Raw genomic sequence first — 27386 nt, forward strand, 5'->3', positions numbered from 1 at the left:
TATTAGATATTACTTTCCTTATTCTTTTTCTTGGGGGAAGGGAGAGAGCAGTTTCTATTTATTAAAGCCTTTTCCTACAGTTCCTTGCAATGCACTCTTTTAAGTTGCAATTGAAACAACGTACGTTCCAAGGTTTTTCTTATTATACGAGTAAACATTTATCTATTATCGAGATAATCGTTTGAGTCTTTCTTATAGACTTCAATCAGAAAAAAATAGAGAAATCTGGTGTTTATTCACTATCTGAGCTGATTACTTAATTCTTGGATTGTGCTTTGAGTTGTTTATTTGCGATTCAGCTCAAGTTCCACTAACAACTGAAGAGCTTCGTGATGACGAGAAACCCACTTGAAGTAAAAATGTATTCTCAAGATGGCTGGTATGGGTATTAGCACTTTAATTAAAATACCCAAACCAGTCGTCTTGAGAATACAACTGAAGAGCTTCTGTACTTTGTTTTCGTTTAATTTGCATATCTTCGTTTATTCATTACGCTATCTGTATCACGATGGAACAGCGCCATTTACGGACTTACGCTAAAATTTGGGGGTTCGATTCTTCACGGCGAACACAGCAGAAAGCCCAGTGTGGCTTTACTCCAAAAAGGTACAAACACATGCGGCATCTATAAATTTATCACATTCTGGAATCCATTATTTCACAATAAACGTATGGAGATTTCTTTACCTTCAACAAGTTCCGTTAAGTATTCATCCCATCTCTTTACTCTACACCTAAATTTTGCTTTGGAAAATTCCTTTTGACATGACACTTCAAATTTGTTTTTAGGACAGTCATTAACGCCTGGATGTAGCTTAATGTTATTAAAGCTGGCCCTGCTAAATGTTCAGCATGAACAGTTTGTTATTTTCTTATTTATTCATTCAACGAAAATTCTTCCAGACGCTGCATAATACACCTCTCATAGCTTCTGTGTCATCTTTCCTTCGTAGTCTGTTGGCTGTTCGATTTTGTTGAACTTGCCTATTACAGTTAGTAACTTGATGAAGAAGTTGTGAAGCTGGAATAGTCCAGGAATGTCCTGCAGCCATAGGCCACAGCAACAGTAGTAGCAACAGATGTATACCAGCTGGGTTCTGGTTCTCTTAACATACATGGCATAGTTTGAGGTTGAAGGTATTAAATGGATGTGGAAAAACAAAAGTATGGCAAGTTTGATTCTCACGTTTCTAAATGTTATATCCTGATATCAATGGTTGGTTGTACTTTTTCAATTTTGATGTCATGATCCTTCTGTACTTTGCTGATTTTGATTTGTACCTCTCTTATACTATTTCTTTCTTACTTTTCTAATTGACTGATGTTTTTCCTTTGTCCATTTTTAAGGCTTTCTCGATTATATTAATTTTTGTTTGTGTTTTTTTCCTATAAATGGTTTGTCTTGTTGTTGTAATTCTTTTAAATTAATGTCTGTTAAATTTTCTGTATCTTTTTTATGGATATACTTTTCACTATTTCACCATTTCCAGAAAGTTTTCCATCTTGCTTTGAGCACGTGTTGTCAATGTAGTATTCATTTTAGATTATATTTTATTTTTTTCCAGGAAGTTTTCCATCTTGCTTTGAGCACGTGTTGTCAACTTAGAATTCATTTTAGAATATATTTTATTTTTTCCGGGAAGGTTTCCATCTTGCTTTGAGCACGTGTTGTCAACTTAGAATTCATTTTAGAATATATTTTATTTTTTCCGGGAAGGTTTCCATCTTGCTTTGAGCACGTGTTGTCAACTTAGAATTCATTTTAGAATATATTTTATTTTTTCCGGGAAGGTTTCCATCTTGCTTTGAGCACGTGTTGTCAACTTAGAATTCATTTTAGATTATATTTTATTTTTTTCCAGAAAGTTTTTCCATCTTGCTTTGAGCACGTGTTGTGAACTTAGAATTCATTTCAGATTATATTTTATTTTTTTCCAGAAAGTTAAGGCGTGCCACTCGTAATCTGAGGGTTGCAGGTTCGCATCCCCGTCGCACCAAACATGCTCACCCTTTCAGCTGTGGGGGCGTTATAATATTACAATGAATCCTACTATTCGTTGGTAAAACAATAGCCCAAGAGTTGGCGGAGGGTGGTGATGACTAGTTACCTTCCCTCTAGTCTTATACTGCAAAATTCAGGACGGCTAGCGCAGATAGCTCTCGAGTAGCTTTTCGCGAAATTCAAAAACAAACAAACAATTTTTTCCAAAAATATCTCGCCAGTAGTTTCTATTGTTTAATAGATTCGAATAATGCAACGCCCAATTCACGTAGCAATAACGAAAGCGTTATATTTGTTCGATTACAAGTTTTGTTTGTTTGTTTTTCGTATAGCAAAGCCACATCGGGCTATCTGATGAGCTCACCGAGGGGAATCGAACCCCTAATTTGAGGGTTGTAAATCCGTAGACATACCGTTGTACTATTACAAGTTTTACAAGTTAGATAATACTTGATGAATGCAACAGTTTAACTTGTTAGCTCCTGTGGTAGATACGGTATTTTCTCGTGTCTCTTGTAATTACGTATAAATAAAACTTAGTGTCAAATAAACTGAACTTAAGGAAATACTGACAAACAAAATCACCAACCATTCATCTAATTTAGCTGACTAATTTTAATACTGTTCAAATCGTTTCCGAAATCTCTCTCTGTATGGAAACGAGAACACAAAGAATAATATTGTTTTACTATTAAACGTAAAATTAAAATTAATAATATGTAAACAAGAACGGGGCGTAAGATGCTCTAATGGATAAAAAGTTTAAAATATAAGTTAGTATATTTTAATTTTTTCTCTCTTTTCATAATTCTCACTGATAACTTAAAATAGTTCTAAAGTTTGAACTTGTTAAGTAATTTAAAGAAAAACGCAATTCTTGAAATTTAGACTTTTTTTCTTCTTCTACACGTATGACTCTTAAAAAACCCGCAAAAAACAGACAGAATTCAACGGTTTCTGATTAGTTCTACCAGATTGAAATGTCCCTGACAACTATAGTTTTTATTCATTCTTTATGAACGCAAAAAACAAAACATTGTTGAAGTAAAGGCCACGTTTATAGACTGGTTTGTTTACAATTCTACTTTTAGTTCGCGGTGAAGCATGCCAGGTTTTGTTTGTCTCGATAATTGGGCAGATGCTTCTACTAACAATAACCTTAGCTGTAATAAAATAACTGAAGAATTTCAACATGGCGTCTGTGAAAGCGCACACTATATATTATGTCATTTGATGGTTCTGCTATCCTCTTATTGACGTAAAATTTGTTTGTTTGTCTGAATATCCGAACAAAGCTGTACAACGAATATCCGTGAGCCCATCCCTAATTTTAAATTGATACACTAGAGGAATACGTTTGTCAACAACATCTACCGCCAACTTGTGAGGTACTCTGATCGAATAGTGGGATTAGACCGTTACACGTATAACACATTTAAGGCCTCAAAGTGCGGAGCACGATTTCACGGCAAATAGACGCGAAATGGTGACTCTTTTAAAATCCACCAAGTTAACTACTAAACCACACTATAGACAAATAATATTGACAATAACGGAAACAGTTCTACTTTCGACCTTCAAGCTCATTGGTTTTGAATTTTGAGTAAAGCTACACGAAAGCTATCTGCACCAGTCGTCTCTAATTTAGCAGCGAAAGACGGAAAGGAAGTCAGCTAGTCATCACAACCCACCGCCAACTCTTTGGGCTTTTCAACGTCCACACGGTTTGTTTGTTTTTGAATTTCGCGCAAAGCTACACGAAGGCTATCTGCACTAGCAATCCTAATTTCGCAGTGTAAGACTAGAGGGAAGGCAGCTAGTCATCACCACCCACTGCCAACTCTTGGGCTACTCTTTTACCAACGAATAGTGGGGTTGACCGTGTCATTATAACGCCCCCAAGGCTGAAAGGGCAAGCATGTTTGGTGCAACGGGGATTCGAACCCGCTACCCTCAGTCTACGAGTCGAGTGCCGTAACCATTTATTTGGCCTCCACATGGTTGAAAGGGAAGTCATGTTTGGTGTGACGAGGATCCCTTCAACTTTAATAGCGTTTTGAATGTTGTAATTTTTATATTCAATGACACCGAAGATCAAGATATTTGCGAGAAAATGTCTCCAGAGTACAACAATTTTGATTAGTTTGGTGTTTAGAAGTATATTACGTGTAGTGTTCCATTATTTACTATATTTCTTCATGATGCCATTTTTAGCTTAATAAGCAGTATTTATTGTGACATGATGCTATAGTTTTGATGTAGTCAAAACAAGTATTGTAAGGTGATACTATTAGTTTTGGTTTAATTGTCAATAGCTGTTGTGATACGATACTGCTAGTTTTGATTTAGTCAGTAATACTGGTTTTAACATAATACTTTTAGTTTTGACATAGCCAGTGATACTTAGTGATATGATATGTCATTTGGAATTTATCGAAGATACATACGGTGGATCATGTATCATTAATTAAACTATTACATGTGTAATGAATAAAATTAAACTCTGAACATTGAGAGTATCAGAGTATTCGATGGTAATTATTACAAACTAAACGAACTATTTGTTGTTGTCTGTAGGATAAATATATGAATATTGGTATGCTGTAATATAGACCAGTGTTGTTACAGCAAGAAAAGCACCCATACAAGTGCATGTGTGGGAGTGAACGCAGACGTGTGTGGTCATGCTGAATGTCAGGCTTAGAAATCTGATAGTTATCAAATAGCGCCATCTATCGTTCAGAACCAGACAATAACTGATGTACCTCGGGTTATTCTCCTGGCTTTTTTTTTTTTTTTAAATCAAGAGTCGAGTTTTAGCAAGAAGAAAATCTGGTGCATTTCCGATAAGCCTGATAAATAAACCTGTTCGGTTAAGGGAGGTGGAATAATGAACCAATAACCTTCATATACATTATTAAGCTATCATTACCACCTTTGTTCTACGAATCTGTTTAGTTTCGTTATTCTTGGATGTTAATCCGTATCAAATTAAACGTCTATGACATTTTATGTGCGCTGTTGAACATGTTATACGAAACGTTTTGTATATATTTAAGTAGTAAACAAAGAGTTTTCTTTTGAGGGTTGTCTACCCTAACAGTTAATAAATATTAATCATTGATGTCGAGAAAACCCACTTGTAGAGAAATATATATGTAAAAACGACTCGTTTGGGTTGAGAAAATATTTTACGTAGAGGAGCGAACAACGTTTCGACCTTCTTCGGTCATCGTCAGATTCACTCCTCTACGTAAAATATTTTCTCAACCGAAACGATCCGTTTATACATATATAGTTAATAAATATTGTTCGTCAATTTTATTTTTCAAAAATGTAATCCGTGATTCATTTTGTTTTGCTTTTATTTTTTGTAAATAATGTCAACTTTCAAAACTTTCTTCCTGAGTATATATAAAACTAATGACTTATTTATCTCTCGTAATGCTGATATTAAAGATAAATCTTCTTTTGAAAAAAACTGAAGTTTGAAATGTGCAATTATAAAGATACGTATCTTAAAATAGCTTTGATTAGTTTCGTCCGACACAGTAGGAAACAAATACAGTAAAATAAAACCCAAAAGTGTTGAAATTGCTATAATTTTTGGTAAGTCTCTAAGCTGCTAGTGGTTGGTTGAACAAGTATTTGAAATGTTAGGGTTAGTTAGTTAGTTAAATAATACTGAAACAAGACAATTAAAAAGCCGAAGAAATAAAAGCCTTAGCTTTGTGATGTTCGTAATATAATACACACCCTTATAATAGTTAACTGTATTTGTTGGTTTTCCTTATATTTAAATGTTCACTCTTTATCGCTTTAAAGTAATATTTAGAAATGCGACATCTTTCGACTTATTGTTACTTCTAACACTAATCTTGTGTTCTCATTAAGTCTGTTTGGCCGCACAAAAAGTAAATATTAACCACATTTTCTGATTGTCACCTGATATTCACATCTATTCCTCTAATAACTGCAATTTGGTAAGGGGTGATAGGAATTCTGTCATTTTCTGTATGCAATACGTGCCTCCTGATTCAACTCTGGTCTTAATTTAGTGTCAGCTCTCGTACATTTTCTTAGTCTTGGTCCTATGAAAGGAAAGAAAAAAACTATCGTCTCGTTCTGTTGGGCTGGAATGTATAGCATACAGAGTCAGTTACGTCGTAATATGAATTTTGGCAAACTATGTGTTGTTTATGAAATGTATGAGTCATTTGTAATTCACCATACATCAATCTAAATTAAGTCTGGTATATGGATAATATTATAGTATTGTGACTAATTTAGTATTTGGTATTTTCTGATGGACCCATAATTCTGAAGACCCCATAAATAGTATATACATATCACCATTGTGTATTTCTTTGGTTTGATAATCCGATCTACGAAGATGGATTTTGAACAGACGAAACTGCAATTCATAGCAAAGGTTACAGCGAATCACATAATGGCTTAGGCCTCTACGTAATTTTTACAGATTATCCACGGCCCAAAGTGTCAAGCCCAGCAATGGCCAGGTGGTTAAGGCACTCGACTCGTAATCTGAGGGTCGCGGTCTCGAATCCCTGTTACACCAAACATTTGCTCTTTCAGCTGTGGCGGCGTTATAATGTGAGGTCAATCCCACTATTCGTTGGCAAAAGAGTAGCCCAAGAGTTGGCGGTGGGTGGTAATGACTAGCTGCTTTTCCTCTAGTTTTACACTGCTAAATTAGGGACGGTTAGCGCAGATAACCTTCGAGTAGCTCTGCGCGAAATTCAAAACAAACCAAAGTGTCAAATGTATTTTTGCGACAACAGTACGAGAACCACGGACCCTCCGAAATACAGCCCGAACACGCTAACTTCTAAGTCAGTCCCGATCTGTAAAAATATGCTTAATAGTTTTTTTTCAAACGTATTGAATAACGTATGTTTTTAGAAATTATAATAACTGTAATAATCTAAAACCTAAGTTCCATATTTCGAGAAAAAGGACAGGCGTAACCAAATTACCGGTCCCCCGCTAGTACAGCAGTAAGTCTATGGATTTACAACGCTAAAATCAAGGGTTCGATTCCCCTCAGTGGATTCAGCAGATAGCCTTATGTGGCTTTGCTATAAGAAAACACACACCAAATTACGGATTTTGACAGAAAAAGATTTAAAAAAGAATCCAACAATCGTTTGTTTTGTTATAATCTGTATTTGGTTTATATTTCTAGTATGTTTATCAGGTCTTATATCGGTTCCTTTTATATCTCCTTTATCATTTCGTAATTCATACATTTTTGTTTCTTATACTATCGTTGCTAGTATCTTTCCAGCTTCAGTGAAGCACATAGAAGTTGTATTGAGCACGTTTCGTCCAGTAGCTGTCTCTTCACAACTGTGTAGCACGTTTCGTCCAGTAGCTGTCTCTTCGCAACTGTAGTTTAAACTCTAGTTTCTTCGTGTTTTGTAGATGTTAAATAATTCCTATTTTCCTGGTGTGTTAAAGAGAAGATAATTGGAGTAGTTCTCTTGAAATTAGAAGAACATCCTTTAGTTACAGTAAAGTCAAATAAATATTCATTTACTAAATGGCCCGGCATGGCCAGTGGGTTAAGGCGTTCGACACCTAACCTGAGGGTTGCGGGTTCGAATACCCATCGCACCAAACATGCTCGCCCTTTCAGCCGTGAGGTCAATCCCACCATTTGTTTCTAAAATAGTAGCCCAAGAGTTAGTGGTGGGTGGTGATGACTAGCTGCTTTCCCTCTAGTTTTACACTGCTAAACTAGGAATGGCTAGCGCAAATATTCCTCGTGTAGCCTTACGCGAAATTCAAAAACAAACAAACTAAATGTCCCTTCTTTGTGCCGGTAACTTCCTTCTAGCAATCCATTAACTCCACGTGGTGAAAGAAAAGTTGTACCACGTATACAGTTTCATATTTAGGTAGATCACACGGGCTGAAACACATGCATATATGGTTGTTAAACATAAAGAATGATGGCTTTTGTATATATATATATAAATGTTTCAGTTTGTAATTCACCTTTTTCGGTATTTTCTTTTCCACGACAGGAATGCTCATATGGGTGTATTACAAGCCAAGCAAATTAGATCAAATTTCTATATATGTTTGTACGACCAGTCATAATATTTTACTTTTTAGTTACTCGTGATATGTTTGCGTGATGTCTTAACCCCAAAGTATCATATCAGTGGTACTTATTACAAGCGATCTTACAACTTTGGTTTATTTGTTGAAAAAAGCTAAGTGAGTTATTAAAAAAATGATCAGTTTGTTTAAAAATACGTCGGTAGGATACATATGTAAATTAAAAATAATATTTTTACGGTTTCCGGTAGAATTATTTTTTCGTTTTTGCAGACTTATTTTTTTTTTATGAAGTGTACAAATCCGTAAGACGCTAAATTTGTATAAGTGTAGAAAAGTGGCAAAATTATATTGTTCTTTCTGGACATTTATCTTTTACGCAAACTATAATTATTTTTTGTATATCTTGATGTGTCTTAGAAATTCGTTATTTAGAGTTTACCGTGCTGATGAAATAATAACTATTTTAAAGTAAATGATTATTACATTTCCATCCTAATTGTCTAGCGATCTGTCAGAATAACTGAAATAGTGAGATAATATGCCTGCCTTGCTTAACGTTACAAGACTGAAAAAGAGATGACATATTAGCTCTTTCTGTTAACAAACCGAGAACAATAACCATGTACAAGAACTTTCTTACAGAGAGTTACTTAGACCGATGTATCAATGCTGTACCTACGGGTTTACTTTTGTTTATTATTCATTTCTCGAGAGATGTTTTATGTCGTATATGTACTACAATACACGGTCGTTATTGTCATTGCGATGGCTTCTAGTTGATCAAGGCGCGGTATGAGACAAAAGTACATGGAACCTGTCATGCGTATAAATATGCAAAAAAAACAACACAATAATCTCATTGGTGAATATATTTAGCACATTGAAAAAAATAAGATTTTATGGTTTATGAGCTATATCACTATTAGAGAAAACCATACCTAGCTTCTTGCTTTAATGTGTGTTTCTATTTCTCGGCTCTATTTGTTCAAGCGGAGGTTTCAATAGCTTAGTAGGTAAATAGACTGGAGGCGCTGCCTGTAAACCTACACGATAATGACTTAAGTTAGAGAAATTTAAAGAATGCACACACACACACATATGAAGTTTATGCTTTTGTACATATATGTAGATTATATTTACATTTATTCTTTATTAATGCTCAAAATGTTAAGGAAACTTTCAGTTATGTTGTTTCTTCTTCTTGTGACATTTACTCCAAAAACAATCACAAGTATGAGTTACAGTTTAATCTCAGCTTACATATACATTTTATTTACGCTTATCTGAGTAAGTTATATGAGTATGGATATATTAAACATAGATACAGGCAGTGGGCGAGGAAACAATAAACAAATAATTATTCATTTGCTATCCAACAAACGAATGTAAAGAAACAGAAAGTATGCAAATATTAATCAAGCTATTCGAATTGTAACACTAAAAACTGCTAAGAATAAAGCTGGTGCTAATAGAGATGCAATTGTATACAATCGGTGTTATGTTTACAGTCGTCAAGTAGACAGGGGTCGCAAAAAAAAAACAACTAACAAAAACCTGTAGCCTCACTCCACGAGTAGAAAACAAAACGAAACCAATTCACGTTTTAACTGTAAGTACCAAACCAATATCGTTTCGAAACTCATTAACATTACCGAAACAATCAAATGTAAAATAATGTTTTACTGCGGACCAGGCCCAGCATAGTTTCGAAGTACTAACTAGTCTCAGCGTGCATCAGACCTTAAAATGCGAATTAAATCAGACCAATCGAATACCAAATCTACTTAAATTAAATATATATGTATTCAAATACTAGAACGAATGTAAATTCCAGTACTCGGAGCGGTTCTCAGACGAATAAATAAACTTCTCCTTTAGATTGCAATACAGCAGGAAAGCTCAACATTTCCCACCGGAATTCATCCTCTCAGCCTGGCTGTGTATGTGCAGTGTGAACTATGTACACATACGATGCACTTCAAGAACTGATGTGTCTAACTCGCATATTGACCAGTAATGTATTGCTCTGTTCTCATCACGGGATTCAGATGTAACCTTTTGAAGCGGGAAGAAACAGGCGATATAATAAACTCTTACGCTTGTTAGATTACACTTTACCCCTGGTGCTAAAGAACTGCACTAACCAGCTAACACGTATCGAATTTGAAAGGTGAAGAGAATGTCTTACTCTGTATTTCACTGACGAATGATTGTGTGGCGCATAAGCAGATTGATAATGTGCAGTATAACAAAATTAATATTTAAACAAATTGAATGATAGGATGGATTATGCCATTTTATAAAACAGTAATTACAGATAAAAGAACCGAACAAACGTAATTTATTTAAAGTACTTGTTACTAGGATTTCGGTAAGATTTATACTCTAAGGATTAGAACAGCATTATTTTAATCTATGTAAGTATAGCGCTAAGTGAAATAGTATTTAGCGAAATGTCCTTCTAATGCCATATTTTATTCTATCGAAAAGTAATATGTATAAATAATATTCCGATTAAAGTTTTTAAGATTAATGCGAGTGAAGTTTACGAAATATGAGAAAATAATATCCTCACAGATTTCTGATCGTCATTTAGCCCCAAATTTCTATATCCTCACAGATTTCTGATCGTCATTTAGCCCCAAATTTCTATATCCTCACAGATTTCTGATCGTCATTTAGCCCCAAATTTCTTTTAACCGAAACAAATTAAAGCTTACCTAGGAACGCACTGTGTGTAATGAATTTCACATAACCTATAATTTTCTCTTGATAATTGCCAAAATAATGGAAAATCATTAGAAGTAAAAAAGGGCCCTTAAGAAGCTGTATTGTCATAGACTTTGAGTAGGACGCCTGGTGTAAATACATTATTATATATGGAAGATAGGTTTTACAAAACTGTGAGTAGCTTTTCATGTCTCTTAAAGTGAGAATACGTTTTAAAATAAAACACAAGGAAATATCACGCTGAAACATTGTTTTAGCATGGAATAAAAATATAACTATTTTTATTTTTTTTTGCTCTTACCATCTGCATCTAGAGTTTAGTAACGTTTAGAATAAAGGCCAACACAATGTTGAACACCGTTAGTATATAAAAAGTTAACAGGACACGTGACGTGTAACTTCTGGACAGCACTTGTTTTGGGTGCACTTTGACCTTTGTTTGTTTTTTTATTTTCAATACTATTTATTCGCTATTATGGCAACCATAGTAATGGTGAATTCGATCTGATTAATTTTTTTTCTTCCCGATTTATAAAAACAAAACAAAAATCCTTACATGATAGAAAAAAAGATTATTATTATTTTCAAAATCTGCGTAGATCAATTATGGAAAATCCGTCATTAAAAACAAAACAACTTTTATGGAATTTAAATTCACAAGCCGACCTGTGTAATTAAAATAAGCATCTACGCCATACTTGTCTGGACCTTAAATTTGTAAGTTCGTTCATGTCAGTTAATAACTTTCTTTCTAGTATAACTAATATAATAGTAAACACAGGTAAATTTAAAAACAACGTTAAACTATTTCAGCTAAGGAATGCTATCCTCAAATATAAACAAAGTTTGTCAGTGACAATTAGTTTTAAAAATACGTTTCAACTGAAATTGAGGATATACCCTACGAAATATATTTTAAACTAATTTTTTGTATTAAAAATGGCTATACATATGGTAAAGCTCTAGCTAGAGGGTGTTTAGAAAAGTTATGTGTAGTTAGATGGTTTACTGAGGTTTCTTTTGTTCCGATAGGTGCAAAATAGTTGATGGATTACAAGTATGGAAAGAAACATTTTGCATGGTAATTATTTGGTATTATTACGTTTACGTCCCCCGCTTGTACAGCGGTATGTCTACGGATTTACAACGCTAAAATCAGAAGTTCGATTCCCCTCGGTGGGCTCAGCAGATAGCCCGATGTGGTTTTGCTATAAGAAAAACACAAACACACACATTAAGTTTTATGCAAAAATGCATGAGTATTTGAAATATTGTAGACATGATAAAATAAAATCATCTTTTTTTATATACTTAGTTAGCCTGCTTTGATCAAACTTTAATATCAAGTACTTGTTTGAACAAGATACGGATAATGTCTGTTATTTGTAATGTTGGTAATTAGATGTACACGTGTTCGATTTTTGATTGCGGTACGAGTTAACACTAAATCACTTTTGTTTTAGTAACTTTTTACCACTGATTTTCCTGTTGGTTAGATAATTTGCACACCTCGTAAGCATCTTAATTAATTATAGCTATAACATCTCTGCTCTGTTGTTTAGTGAGAGAGTATGATTTTGTATTTTTCTCTGGATGTGGTATTCACTTGCATCCAACAGATAATTTAGTGTTCGCGTTAAACAGATCCTGGGAATGTCATAGAAATAATCAATCGAACATGGACACTTCCACACACGACAAGAATCTGAATAATTATATCTTATACAACACTTTAAGAAAATGAAAGAACGAAAATGCTGTATTTCGTAATCCATGAGACTACCCACGTAATCGCCTATTTCAAATAACACATTCAAGTTCGACTTGCCCCGCAACTCATACCTAGTCTGTATATATTAACAATCTGTATCATTTTTAGAGATGGTCTTGTCTCAACTCATGGATTGGATAATAAGGCCACATCGATATAAGCTTTTCTTGTGGAACTTAACCTTCACTGTAAAGGATTAGTACATGTTTACGTCCTTTCGATATCCCAATCCGGGAATAATGTCAAAACTAGAAATTTAGAAAAAGTAAACTTATCCGAATACATCTGGTTAAAGATATGTTACACGCTATGTGTAGAATGGTAAGGTTATTAGTTATTTCAGCTTCAACATGAGGACCACAGTGAAGTACTTAAATGTACTTGTATTTCAATCAGTAGAGGTTTGCCTAGAAAAGTGATTCTGATTTATTGTGTAAGTGGTAGTATTTACATATGTATAATATACAGCTAAAATCCTGTGTCTCCTATAGCTAATGAATGAAACAATGGTCTCTGTCATTCCATTGGGAAGGAGGGAGGGACTTGTCTAATCATTCTTACACTTGATGGGTGCACAAATATTCCTAGCATCCATGGTGATATTAATAAAGGTGTATATGAAGACGCATCTTCTTGTTTCTTGGACTTAACAATTGTGGTCGCATGCCTGTCTGTCTGTAAGCACGCCAGGGAATATGTCATTTCATCAGATAACATACGAGCAGTAGACAGCTTCCAGATATATTAGCCATATCGAGACATACACTAGAGACCTAATCATTCCAGATTGCGGTGATAAACTCGACTTGATGAGGGGATTTTTCTAACAACTTGTCGTTACAGGTCGGTGATTGTGTAGGACAGTGTTAAATTCATCTTTGAGTATTTCGTTATAAGGCCTCGATTGTGTTGGCAACTATTACAAAGTGAGGACTACTGGGTGACGGGCTGAGAAAACAAAGAAGATAATGAACATCACAGACATTACTATTTTCTAATAAGCAAGATTTTGTAAGCCACCACCCTCAACCACCATATCAACTTTTGGTCTGAGCTTTCAACATATTAAATCGTTATTGCCTTTGTAATAAATAAAATGATTATGAAATTTAGTTATGTGAATAGTTTATCGTTTTAGATAACTTTGTTTTTCAAATTACAAAATATGACGCTTTTTATGTTTTATTTCTATAAGTTAAAGTAACAGTATCGAATCGTGCTTCAGTTCTTCTTAAAACAGCGTTTAAGAAGTATAGATATATCACAAGATTAGTGCTCCAAAATAAATGTGACATTTTGCTGTTTATTTTGAAATAATTTCCATTTCGTCGGTTACCGCTTTGGTTATCTGGAATCGAGTTAAATAATTTCACAATTAAAAGGGAAACTATATAAAACTATTTGTTATTATTATTATTATATATGTATGCCCCCTCTCATGGCATAGTGGTATGTCTGCGGATTCACGCAGATAGAAACGGGGTTTCTACACCCGTGGTAGGAAGAGAACAGATAGCCCTTTGTGTAGCTTTGGGCTTAACTACAAACACTATATATATGTATAATTACGTGACCATGACTGAAATTGAAATTTTCAATCTAAACGAAATCTAATACGCGAGCGAAATAAACGGGCACGTGAGAGATCCATAAGGTTCAAGGCTCACTTGTAATTTTGGAAAATGATAAGGAAAGGATGCTATGGTCAATCAGCAGTGCCTGCCACCACAAGGACGTTAGCTTGTTCTTTAAACTGTATTGTCATTTTATATAATGTGTCTACAACTAAAATTGGGGAGCATGTTCAAGGGCATCACATTTTGTTCGTTTTGGTTTTGAATTTCACGCAAAGCTACACGAGGGCTATCTGTGCTAGCCTTTCCTAATTTAGCAGTGTAAGACTAGAAGGAAGGCAGCTTGTCATCACCACCCATCGCAAATTCTTGCGTTACTCTTTTACTAACGAATAGTGGGATTGACCGTAACATTATAACGTCTTTATGGCTGGAAGGGCGAGCATTTTTGGCGCGACGGAGATTCGAACCCTCGATCCTCGTATAACGATTCGAGCGCCTTACCCACCTGGCCATGCCGGGCCATCACATTTTGAATCATTTGAATTAAATCCTCTTATGTGAACATAAGCCCGGCATGGCTGGGTGGTTAGAACATTCGACTTGTAATCCGAGGGTCGCGGGTTTGAATTCCCGTCGCACCAAAGATGCTCGCCCTTTCAGCCGTGGGAGCGTTATAATGTGACGGTCAACCCCACTATTCGTTAATAAATAGTAGCCCAAGAGTTGGTAGTGGGTGGTGATGACTAGCTGCCTTCCCTCTAGTCTTACACTGCCAAATTAGGAACGGCTAGCGTAGATAGCCCTCTAGTAGCTTTGCGCGAAATTCAAAAAGCAAAACAAACTAATGTGAACGGAAGTCAATCAGATAATAATATGCCAAACTGTTCACAGTTTAAGTGATACTAACAACGTTCACTTCTTAAATTTTTGTTCTGCTAGTTTTTACCTAAAATATGAGGTAGAGAATTAATACTGCCGTTGCGCATAAAACGAGTAACAGAATTTAGTTTTCCTTAGGCCTGAGATATAAAACTGTTAAGTTACTAACCAATCTTTCACTAAAAGTATCTTTTATAAGAAAAAGTTTTTCATGCGAGTTTACATACATTTTTATACCATTCTGATTGAGGACGTGTGAGGACATCACAATAGAACAGAGATAACTGCTCAACTAGACTCGTAGAGAACATTCGTTTGAAAATAAAATTTTGAATTTTTTTCAGCGTTCTTTCAAGCTTGATCACTGGTCAATCCAAACTATTGGTGTCATAATAGCACTAGGTGGGGATAACTGAAGGAACTTAGAGAGGGTTGAAACCTCAAGTGAGAATAACTCTATTTGTGAAATGAAGCGTCAAAGATAGAGAAACGGCTCGGTGCGAGGAACTTCAGTCTCTGTTTGAAAGTAGTTCAAGTGTAGAAAATATGGGCTCATGTGACGAGCTCCGTCATCGAAATAATGACGCCTATCAAAGTAAAAAGAAAATTGTTGAAATTCATTATTTGCCTTTCGATTTATAGGTATTGATTTTTTAGAAATGCAGTCGGGTTTATCTATAACGAGCTTGCGGCTTTCTCCTTTTTATAAAAAAGGAGACACATGTGGGTTGTCATTGAAATATAAGCTATTTAGTTAAATATATTTTATAACTTACGTGGACTACTAGAGAATAAGTTACTAATAGTGTCTAAAAATATGTATTATTAGAAGAAAGAAACTCTAGTCGATCTTTTTCGCGAAGTGACAATAGTATTGAAATATACTGCTGGCCAATGAACATAAAGAAAAAATATGCGCATTTTGCGTTGTTAAACTCAACCACGTATTTGAGCAGAGCTTCGAAAGATGAAAATAAGAAAAGGGAAAATAAAAAATAAAAAACTTTTTTAGCATTTAATAGAGAAAATGTGAATACTGTGAAATTAGCCTAAATACAAGCTGGTCAAAAGTTTAAAACCATACTGAAACGAAGCGTTAATCGGTAAACACGTAATGAAATTTAGTCATTTGTGTTCAAGCATTAGCATTGTCGACATCTCCCACTGATATATCTTGTGTTACATTGCGTAAAAAACATGGCAAAGACTAAAAAGTTGACACTGTTTGAACGTGGCAAAATTGATGAGCTGCAAAAGCAAGGTCTCTCTCAACGTGCCATCGCTGGTGAAACTGAACGTAGTAAAACTGCTGTTGCAAATTTCTTAAAAACCCTGAGGGATACGGAACGAAAATTTCAAATGGTCGGTCCAAGAATATTTCGCCGACGTTGAGCAGAAGGATTCGACGGATTGTCCCGCAAGACACCAGCCGATCGTCGAACCAGATCAAGGCCCTTATGGACGCAGAATGCAGTTCAAAAACAATAAGACGGCATCTTCGAGAGAAAGGCTTTAAAAACCGTAAAAGTCTTCAAAGGCCACGCCTCCTTCCACATCACGAAACAGCTCGGTTAAACTTTGCTGAGAAGCACCAAACATGGGGCATAGAAAAGTGGAAGAAGGTTTTGTTCTCTGATGAGAAAAAAATTTAACCTGAATGGTCCATATGGCTTCCAACGTTACTGGCACGATAAGAATATCCTCCCAGAGACATTTTCTACACGACACAGTGGAGGAGGTTCCATCATGATCTGGGGTGCTTTATCCTTCCATGGAACAATGGAGTTTCAAGTTATACAGGGCGTCAAACAGCAGCTGGCTACATTGGCATGTTGGAGAGAGCATCCTTATTGACTGAAAGCCCTCGTTTGTGTAGAAATGACTGGATCTTTCAGCAGGACAACGCTGCAATCCACAATGTCCTCAGGACAAAGAACTTTTTCATGGCGAATAACGAGATTCTTTTCGACCATCCAGCGTGTTCGTCCAAACTGAACCCTTTTGAAAATGTTATGGGGTGGATGGCAAGGGAAGTCTCTAGAAATGGACGTCAATTCCAAACAGTGCATGATCTTCGTGGAGCCATCTTCACCACTTGGAATAAAATTCCAGCCATCCTTCTGCAAACGCTTATATCGACCATGCCAAAGCGAATGTTTGCAGTTATTCGCAATGACGTCCGTGCAACTCACTACTGAGACCTCTTGTTGGGCTTTTCCTACCCTGTTTAGGACTTTTCTTTGGTATGGTCTTAAACTTTTGACCAGCTAGTATTTAGGCTAATTTCATAGTGTTCACATTTTCCCTATTAAATGCTAAAAAGTTTTTATTTTCCCTTTTCTTATTTTCATCTTTCAAAGCTCTACTCAAATACGTGGTTGAATTTAACATCGCAAAATGCATATTTTGTCTTTATGTTCATAGGCCTTAAGATTTTGGCCACCAGTGTACTACGAGTTTATTTATTCCTTTTATTTCAAACAATAAGTCTGAAGATCCCAGTGGCACGTCTGGATATCACATTTATATAAACCGGGTTATGATAGCGGTGATGGGCAGAGCACAGATAGCCCATTGTATTGCTTAGCGCTAAATTCCAAATAACCAATAAGCCTGTAACGTGTTTTCAGAGAAGCCAAATCATGTATAAAGGTAAAAAGAAATGTATTTTGTTTTTATTAATTTTGTGTAAGAAAATTCTTGCAAAACTCTTACTTGTAACTCTTGTTTTCTATCCTGCTATTGCCCTGCTGTGTGAAGCAAGAACAATAAATATGTCATTTGGAGCAGTCTACTACCTATGAATTTACCTTTAGAAACATTTACCTTCCAGAGCATTCTAATTAACGAATAATAATAAATCGTAAATGAGGACTAGTTTTATTACAACAATGATATTACTAAGGATACAGCCTTGCGTTGTGTCCCAAATTTATGTCCAAGCATTCAGAATCCAGAAGTAAAATGGCGTTTTCAGGATGGTTTGAAAATTCTGTTTTATGTTCATGATTTGATCTTTTGCACTTTTTTAACTTCTAATGTCAGCTGAGTAACAGTCTTAATTATTGAAATCCGTTTTCAGCAAATAATTTTTCAACATCACATCACACAAGTATCACTATTGTTTAACACATCACATCACACAAGTATCATCCTTGTTTCACACAAGTATCACCATTGTTTTCTTCAGTGGTTTCGATGCTTCTTATTATAGTCTTCGTGACATATTTACGCGTGTGTACTGGTATTTATTCTTAAAGATAAACTTCTTTGAACAAGCAAAAACTTACCATTGTTCAAACAGCCAATATCTGTCAAGGATGTTTGATATATTTATTGAGCCTAGAAAGCAACACAGTTACAATAGTTACAATAAATATCTTAAAATAATTATTTATCATTTTGCATTGATGATATTGTTAGGTATTAATGCACTGATCCATTTTCATCAGACACGTCTGAAAATATGGATTTCCATTTTTTAAATTGGCTGAGTCTGAACAAACAATCATAGACTTTAAATATTACCTGAAACTGAGAAGAGTGAAATCTAAGACCTTATGACTGAAACAAAATAAGAATATGTTATCTAAATAACGCTATATCTTCCTAGTGCCGACGAAGCCGTTTGTTCAGTACGAGGGTTCATTAGTGATCTAAACACTAAGTTACATTTAAACGTTCCACTATTATTATGGCCTGGCATGGCCAAGCGTGTTAAGGCGTTCGACTCGTAATCCGATGGTCGCAGGTTCAAATCCCGGTCTCACCAAACATGATCGCCCTTTCAGCCGTGGGGGCGATATAAAGTGACGGTGAATCCCACTATTCGTTGGGTAAAGAGTAGCTCAAGAGTTGGCGGTGGATGGTGATGAGTAGCTGTCTTCCCTCTTGTCTTCCACTGCTAACTTAGGGACGGCTAGTGCAGATAGCTCTCGAGTATCTGAATTTTTGCGCGAAATTCAAAAAACAATCCACCATTATTTTCCGAGGTTAGTTTCACGTAGGACTAATGTCTTCTGAGTATATTTTGCGAGTGTAATTTAGATAACTCTATTATTTTGATTTTCGACCAGGAAAATGAAATTCCATAAATAATAACATGTTCAATGTTTCAGTTAGTTTATTCTCTTTCGGGCCTAGTCATGTAATTTTTTGACATTCGAAAACCATTTTCCCATTTTAGACATATTTTCTGTAAACCTTTTGGTTACCACATTATTAACTGCAATTTTGGTTATTAAAAACACTTCCATGAAATAATTCTTGTTGTGGTAATTCAACTACGCTCTCCCAGTAATTGCAAGTGATATACAGAAAACGATAAGTTCTAAAGCCGTATTGTCATAACCATCTTAAAGGTCAAATCACGCAGTTTTCTTCTCGCGAATTATTTGTGTAATCTTTTCTGTATGTGAAGTTATTACGATGAATAGGAATTTAAATGTCATTAATCTTGAAATTGTTATCGGTATACCAGTCGTTAATCAATCTGAAAAATGCATGTTGTTACTAGACGTCATATATTTGTGTGTTTTCTTATAGCAAAGCCACATCGGGCTATCTGCTGAGCCCACCGAGGGAAATCGAACCCCTGATTTTAGTGTTGTAAATCCGAAGACATACCGCTGAAATAGCGGGGGGCGTCATATATTTACTTCCGTGTTTATTGTTGTGCATCTATGGAAAAAAAAACAGAAAAGGATAAAGCCAAGAGGTGGCCATCTCCTGATGATTGGTATAGCAGTTATTACAGTCTGATTCTAAATTCTATTCCCTACCATCACTATGTAGACTAATCTTATAGGAGAAGCTAATCCAACAACAGTCCACTCCTCACTACCGATAGGAAATTATCTCTAACATTTCGCTATAGTCTGAGACTGAAGTGATCGAGCGGGCTGGTTGAATGTGTAATCCTTATTTTAGCCACTTCTCACACTTTTGTTTGATTTAACGGGTGCACAAGTTCATCAAAAAGCAAGTAATTAGATGGAAACAAAATTTTATTTACCAAACTAAACTTCGAATATATCAATTAAAAACTTGATAATGTTTATACTATTTAACGTTGTCTTGGCTTTTAGAATTTTCACTCACACCCATTGCGCCGAGTCATCCAAAAGTTTGAAAGGATAAAAGTGTCTAATCTTTAACACTTATCACTTACTTTTAGCTCTTCTTGTTTGACTATGTTGTGAAATATAACTGCTATTCTTATAGCATACGCACGATCTCAAAGTGCAAACACAGAGTTTTAATGACTACGGAACTCAAACCATAAACCTTCATATTCACACTCCAGGTATCCTAACCGTTAGGTAACGTCAGACCTAACGTTGTGAAAAATTATTCGCACACGCAGTGTATTTGGACTGAAAATTACAGCCACCGAATTACTGTGAAATAAATAGTCTGTCAGAAAATAAAATTGATGTTTCAGGAGATGGATGACTCAGGAACTTAAATACATGAGTAATAGAGAAGCAAGTGGCAACAAAACTTTTATTAACATTTCATTGTATGTTTAGTGTGACGTTTATACCAACGTCAACTTTACATCAAAACAATGTTTTAGGTTTTCGTCAAAACAGGTCAGTAGAAAACTAACAGGACAGATAATGTTTGGATAAAATTTAGGCGTTCTATTCTCTGTTAAATTTTTCTCTAACAGAAACCTTATAAAACTACACACAAAGTGTAAAAGGTGTAAGATGGAGACAGTCTATTCAAATCAATTATTTATAAAGGTCATAATTTAACTAGACGCAATTCCGACGTAAGGTATAAAATGTTTTCGATTGTTTGTTGGAAAATTTGATAAATAGCTTTATCAAGTACACATACTTGAGCAAACTCAAATGTTTACTGTATTAAACTAATGATATGTCGTTGATAGGAATGTGTTCGTACTAGTTACCATGCTCTGCTCATTGATTTACCAACAGCGACGTTACATATGAATAAGCAGATAATATGCTCGAGTAACTGTCCCTCTCAAACGTTATCTTGACACCAGTCCAACAAGAATGTTTTAAAGTTTGTTTCTTTTTCATTTCACGCAAACCGACATGAAGACTATCTGTGTTAGTCATCCCTAATTTAGCAGTGTAAGACTAGAGGTAAGGCAGCTAGTCATCACCACCCGTCGCCTACTCTCGAAACCACTCTTTTACCAACAAACAGTTGGATTGACCGTGACATATAATGCCCCTACGGCTGAAAGGATGAGCTTGTTTAGCGTGGCGGGGATTCGAACTCACGACCCTCAGATTACACGTCGAGCGACCCTAACCACGTGGCCGTACAGGGCCTTATTTCGTAAAGCACAGTTGAAATATTCTGTATCTTTTATGAACACCGTTTTGATACAGAGCATCAAGAAACTCGAGAGATAACTTTGTCTTTACTCTAATGATAGGTTCTTGATTTCAAGGGCCACATTTTCTTTTAGCCAATGTTGAAATGGGTGGTTACGGCTACATGAATCGCCTTACATAGGGGACACTTACTCCACCCATTTCCCCGCCTTGTCGTTTTTGGTTCTGAAGCCAGACTTAATCAACGAGGCTTCGTATACCGGCAAGCCTGTCTTGTGGCACTCCACAAACTGACATAAAAGCAACAACAACCCTTTAATTTAGTAAGAGGCATGCAGACTCAGATAAAACATATTCAAGACAATGTTGGCCTAGAGGAAAGGAGTGGTTATGATGAAACTGATATGGCATGATGTACTTTTTAAATGCTTGCTCTGTGCGATCCACATTCGTTGATAATGAAATATGTGAACAGGATGCTTACGATTAACCATTAGAATATATTAAAAGTTAGGATAAAGTCAAAGAAAGAAATGTTAAACTCTCTTGGTTGAAACATTTTCAATTTTTTTTCCATTTATTTCGGGTGACTTATTGTTGCTAGTTCTTAAAGTCAGTATCAGACAATATTTTATCTCTTTAACTTGTTGAAATGATTTATTTGTAGGCACAAGAAGAAGGTCCAGAACTTTCTTCCATGCAAAAGTGACCATCAAAATACTTGTGACATTGCTAGCTCAAACGGAGTTACCTATGATGACGTGTTAATCAATCATCATCCTACAAGACTACCCAATCACCATGGAAACGACACCCAAACGCTTACTCCCATTGAGGTTGGTGACTTGGTTTCTGTACATGAAGTTAACTATCAGAGCACACGTAACACGACATATGAAGTTATCTATTGCCCAGTAGATTAACTATTATGCATAAAGTGTTAATTGTATTTTTTATCTTTAATGTATTTTTAGTTTAATATGTTGGGGACGACAGGCGACACGTGTGCGTAGATTGAGATCTTGATAATGAATTTAAACTTTGTATTCTTTACTAGAACTGCGCAAAGAAAATAAAAAATTAGCATAAACGTGTTTTTCGATAGTTTATTAGTATGTTACTTGTCTGCTTGTTTTTTCTTACAATATAATTTCGTTAATATTCAGAAGTTTCTCAGTACAACATTAAATTATTAATTATTTCTGTGAGTTAATGTTTTAATATTTTTAGGAAATATTTACTAATACTGATGACGTCAACTAATAAACCTGATTGACTTGGTTGATGTATTGTAACGAGTTTTACTGATCTTTTCCCATCAGCTCTTAGACATTAAGTTTGGGAGATACGGAGATCAACACATGGTACCTGTGAGTCACACCAACTTCTCCTTCACGGGCAAAGAAGCTACCAGCTTACGATCCAATAAGAGCAAGGAGCAGTTTAATCCTGTCTATGAGGAAGTTTCTGGAAATTCGGATGGCAAGGGCGGAAGTCGAAGCTGTGACTCGGACATTGATGATAGTGAAGTGGAAGCACGTACGGTGGCTAGTGAAGATGAATTTGCTGAAGATGAGTTGAGTTTGGGAGAATATCCCCACCAGCCTAGTCGTCCCTGTTCGGGAACCAGTAGTCTTCTGGGCTCTACAGGAGGAGATCTTTGCCCCGATATGGGTTCTGCATCTAGCGACGGGGCTGGGAGCACCGAGAATAAAGAACTCCAACGACTCTTCCGACGGAATCGGCATGATGGTTCTTCGGGGCGAAAGCATAGTTCTCATTCTTTGGAGCGAAACAAGAATGGACATCCAAGTGAGGGATTTGAGGCCAAACAGAATTACTACAAAGGAAAGAATATGTTAGGACCAGACTTAGCTTATCCTGTTACCAACCGTGATAGCGGAACGGGTATAGGCCTAACTCCTCGTCAGTTTGTCGGACATCATAATCCATCAAGACAATGTCTGCCCTGGAAGAACATCACATTTCCTCATGGAACTACTAACCAAGAAGAAGGAAGAATTCCTGGACTGTACTTTACCGGGTCAGGGTCACCTGCTCAAATAAGACCCCAATCTCCGCCGCCTCCTCCGTATCCGACTGAGTTAGGGACCGAGTCCTTGCCATCCGTCTACAACCCTCATGCGACTACAGCGAGACCTGGTCGTTTACCAGAAAACTTGTTGTCAGAACTGAACGAAAGAACGTGTAAAACAAAACAGCCAGTGAACCACTCAGAAGTTCACAATCACAGCGGTCATGTATTTACAGTTGGCCCCGAAGACGCTTACCCCTTATCAGATGGGTATGGAAATCAAGGGGCTACTGTTCCTTTAGAATTTCGCACTTTCCATCCATCAAGCAGAAAGAGACCCCCTACTCCTCCAGTACGTGGAAATGTCTATTCTTCTGTAGAGGATGAAGGACTGTTTACAATAGACGGAAGTGGACATCGTGGCAATCCAACTAGTCGTGTGCTGAGCGGTCCTCGTCAAAGCTTCGGTAAGAATGACAAACGAACTGTGCCAAAAAACTCGAGTAAGTGTCATAACATTCCAGTATCTCAAAATGTAGATGAAAATGGACCTTATGGTGATATTCAACCCGTGTTTGATTCCAGAACCTTATGTACGTGACGCATGCCAGACGAATGACCGGCGAGTGTGACATACACAGCAAGAATGATATAAAACCTTGTGTGAAGTAGCGCTAATGTTATAGTTGTGATTCTTGTCATAATAATAATTTTTTGGAAGGGAAATTTGCTTTCTTTATACAGTTACCAGTATTCGTGTTCTTCAGTGACTCTCAGAAACTTCCACCACTATAATTTGCAGATAAAAAAACTGATCTAGTATTTTAAAGTTTAGTAGAAAAAAATCGATATATGCCTCTTCTCACTATCCATTTATGGAAAACGAAAAAAAAAACACCAAAATTTGTAACTGAACTAAATGTTTTCATGTAAGCAAAAATCTCCCGACACTATCAAGTTGGTTGCTTTTGCCGTATACCATGCAACGTTTGCTTAGTCAGCACTGTGATAAACAATTTCATTGCATGCTTATGTCCAGAAGCAAGACATCTTCGTTGTCTTAGGACGGGTGCTGTAGTAGGAACGCTGGTGTACAGATAAACTTTGGTTGTTGTACATGATGTTATATGTATTTAATAAGATTCCTCCTTAAACGCTAGTTGCGAAGTAAGGTAACCTTACAAGCTATTGTATTTTTTTACAGAAAATTATGCTCAATTTTTGAAGTAGAATTTTGATCACTACGCTAGTATGTGATGTGGAAATAATTGGTTAACATCTGAAACAAATCAGCTCTTATAGCTTTTCGAATATAATATACCCGAGTAAAAACTGCAGCCAGCTAAATTTCTTATTCTGTTTAAACGGGAAAACTTTGCAAACGTTAATCAGCTTGTACAGAACTATTGTGAATATTCTTCTCTTAGATAAATGTTAATATATAGGCTATTAAAACTGAAAAAAGTTAACCATTTTATTTTCGGCGTGAGGTTCTTTCGGTTAATAGTACTAAACAATTGAAATTTCAAATAAAATTAATTTAAATAGCGTTGTAACGATTATTTTCATCCAGTTAAGTACTTAGTTGAATATATTTGTCTTTAAAAACGAATGTTCTTTCTGTTGTACCAAGACGTTCTTAAGGCCTAAAAAACGCGATTTAGAATTTCTTTCATAACTGAGAATGAACAAATCACCAACGTTGGTTATGTATAATATTTATGAAGATTTGAAAATGAAATATTATTGTTTAATTGGCATGGAATGTTCCTACGTTGGAAAATGGGTCTGACTGTTTTGGTTTAAATACTGACAAGCAGTGGATGCTGACAAAAACTTGGATTTATTCAAGCATCCGTTGAGAGTGGGTTCTTGAGCTACATATCACTGTTTACTCCATCTATTACCACGCTGGAAAACAACAACCACAAAAAACAATAAACCTAGGAAACTGTAATGTATTTGAAATGTGACGTGTCTTTGTAAATAAAAGTTCCTTAAAACTGTATGTATGTGAAATTCTAATATTATTAAACATGAACTCAACTATCGTCAAACCAAATAGTGATGTCGGCTATAATAAATGCATTGCAACTAAAGCTACATTATCTAATTTGGTGAATAAAGTTATCCAGTGGATTTTTCTTCAAGCTTTTAAACTTGTTCGTCTTATTTCTTATGTTTAGCTAGGCATAACCGTTATTTACCGACACGACTCGTGTTGCGAAATCGAAATGCGCTGGTTGATAAATCATTTGCACTTCAAGGAAGTTTTATTTGTTTGAATTCAATAATGAAAAAGAGAAAACACACACAGACATTTATAAAGTAAATTGGTAATTTTAGAAAAAGGGAAACCTTCGTACTAGTACTGATTCAATTTGTTAAAAATGTTTCTCATTAGACAGGGAAATGGGGAACGTAGATTTGAAGTAACTATCTCTTTATTTGTAAGATTAGTAATTTTAATAATACCTCCAAGCTCTGAGTAATTAAAAGAAAATATTTTGAATATCTCTAAATAGGCCACTTTTTAACAGATGATTGACTGAGTTGAAAGAGGAGAACAACTTGATTACTTCTAAAAAGATCACATTTTAACGCAACATTAATTAACATATTTTCCCCGTAAAGGATATTCACACACACACACATAGAGCAACTGCACAGCATTGTGAATTTTTCTCTAGGTGGAATTAAACATCTGTATAGCTGTGACGTGAACAAATCAAGTAAGAAACAGCCGATAAAAACTCGCTTTGAAAAGATGCGCATCAAAACTATGTATACTTAGACGTTACTTAGTTTCTAGTGATGACATCAATAATTGGTCGCTTTTCCTCGGAAAAGTTCAATACGAAGCACAAGGACCACCCAAAAGAGATGAGACACAATTAAAACACAAGCCCTAATAAACAAAGTTCGTCTTCTTGTAATATATGAGAATTCGTGAACTCAGAGGTCAGTGACAAAGGCATTCCGCGTGACCAAAGCAATTGTACTCAACACAGTCCAGGAAAATTTCCCAGTGGAAACGAGGCCAGGGGGCTAGGATTCTTTTGTTTTGAATTAAGCACAAAGCTACACAATGGTCTATCTGTGCTCTGCCCACCACGAGTATCGAAACCCGATTTTTATTGTGTAAGTCCGCAGACATACCACTGTGCCACTGGGGGGCCGGCTAGGATTCATTAAATTGTCAAGTCATACCCCCCCTTCAACCGTTGTATACTTCAAGAAACATGAGAGTGAAAGGGTGTTCATAATTATTTCATACAAAGTCAAACCCGCCAACTCACCTGATACATTGCCTATGGGTTTTTAATTTTTGTTTGTTTCTTTGCACAAAGAGACTGGATGACTATCTGCTTTAACTGTTTTTAATTTAGCGGTGCTAGACTAGTGAGAATGTAACTAGTGAAAAAAAGGTTGCAAGTCATGTACTCTAATCACCAAGCCATACCAGGTCCAGGATTTCTGTGACAACATCAAACTATTTTAATTATGGAAAGCACGCAGAAAGGATTGGTGTGTTTTGAACATGACATCTGTATGACGGAATCTTTCACAATTAATCCATTTTCTATTACCAAATCTATTATCAAGATTAATCTCAACTAAATACAATACAGTAACTTATAAACATTGGTTTCCGTTTCACAAGCTTCGTCTTATCACTGGACAATCAAATTTGAATTCTATATACCATATCCTTTCATACACCAATACTGCAGAACGCATTGCACAAATATTTCTGAAACATTTAAAAAGAAGTATTTATCGAAAACTATTAGCATAAGTAAATAATTCTCTCGACATAAGGAGTTTAAATATAAAGTAGTATAGTGCACAACTTCATGAGAACTATTCAATTTAACAAAGCGACACATATTGGTTATATATCTCTTTTCTGTTACAATTTGAACTGTTCTACTTTGGTCAACTGGACACAGAATAAAAATACGGAAAATATTTTGTCTTA

At 35.7% G+C, this 27386-nt stretch overlaps 1 protein-coding gene across 5 annotated transcripts in view; it reads left to right on the forward strand.

Moving 5' to 3' along the window:
• The window catches only part of LOC143228074 (uncharacterized), a 190973-nt gene extending 165410 nt beyond the window's left edge, over positions 1-25563 (forward strand). For all 5 annotated transcript variants that reach the window (XM_076459415.1, XM_076459425.1, XM_076459419.1 and 2 more), the window contains 2 exons: positions 22037-22205; positions 22692-25563. In XM_076459415.1, the coding sequence (XP_076315530.1) occupies positions 22037-22205; positions 22692-24005 (1483 nt within the window). In that variant the 3' untranslated portion in view covers positions 24006-25563. The remainder of the gene's footprint in view (positions 1-22036; positions 22206-22691) is intronic.
• The last annotated feature ends 1823 nt before the right edge of the window (positions 25564-27386 follow it).

The sequence above is a fragment of the Tachypleus tridentatus genome, chromosome 1 (assembly GCF_004210375.1).
Source record: "Tachypleus tridentatus isolate NWPU-2018 chromosome 1, ASM421037v1, whole genome shotgun sequence".
Taxonomy (NCBI): domain Eukaryota; kingdom Metazoa; phylum Arthropoda; class Merostomata; order Xiphosura; family Limulidae; genus Tachypleus; species Tachypleus tridentatus.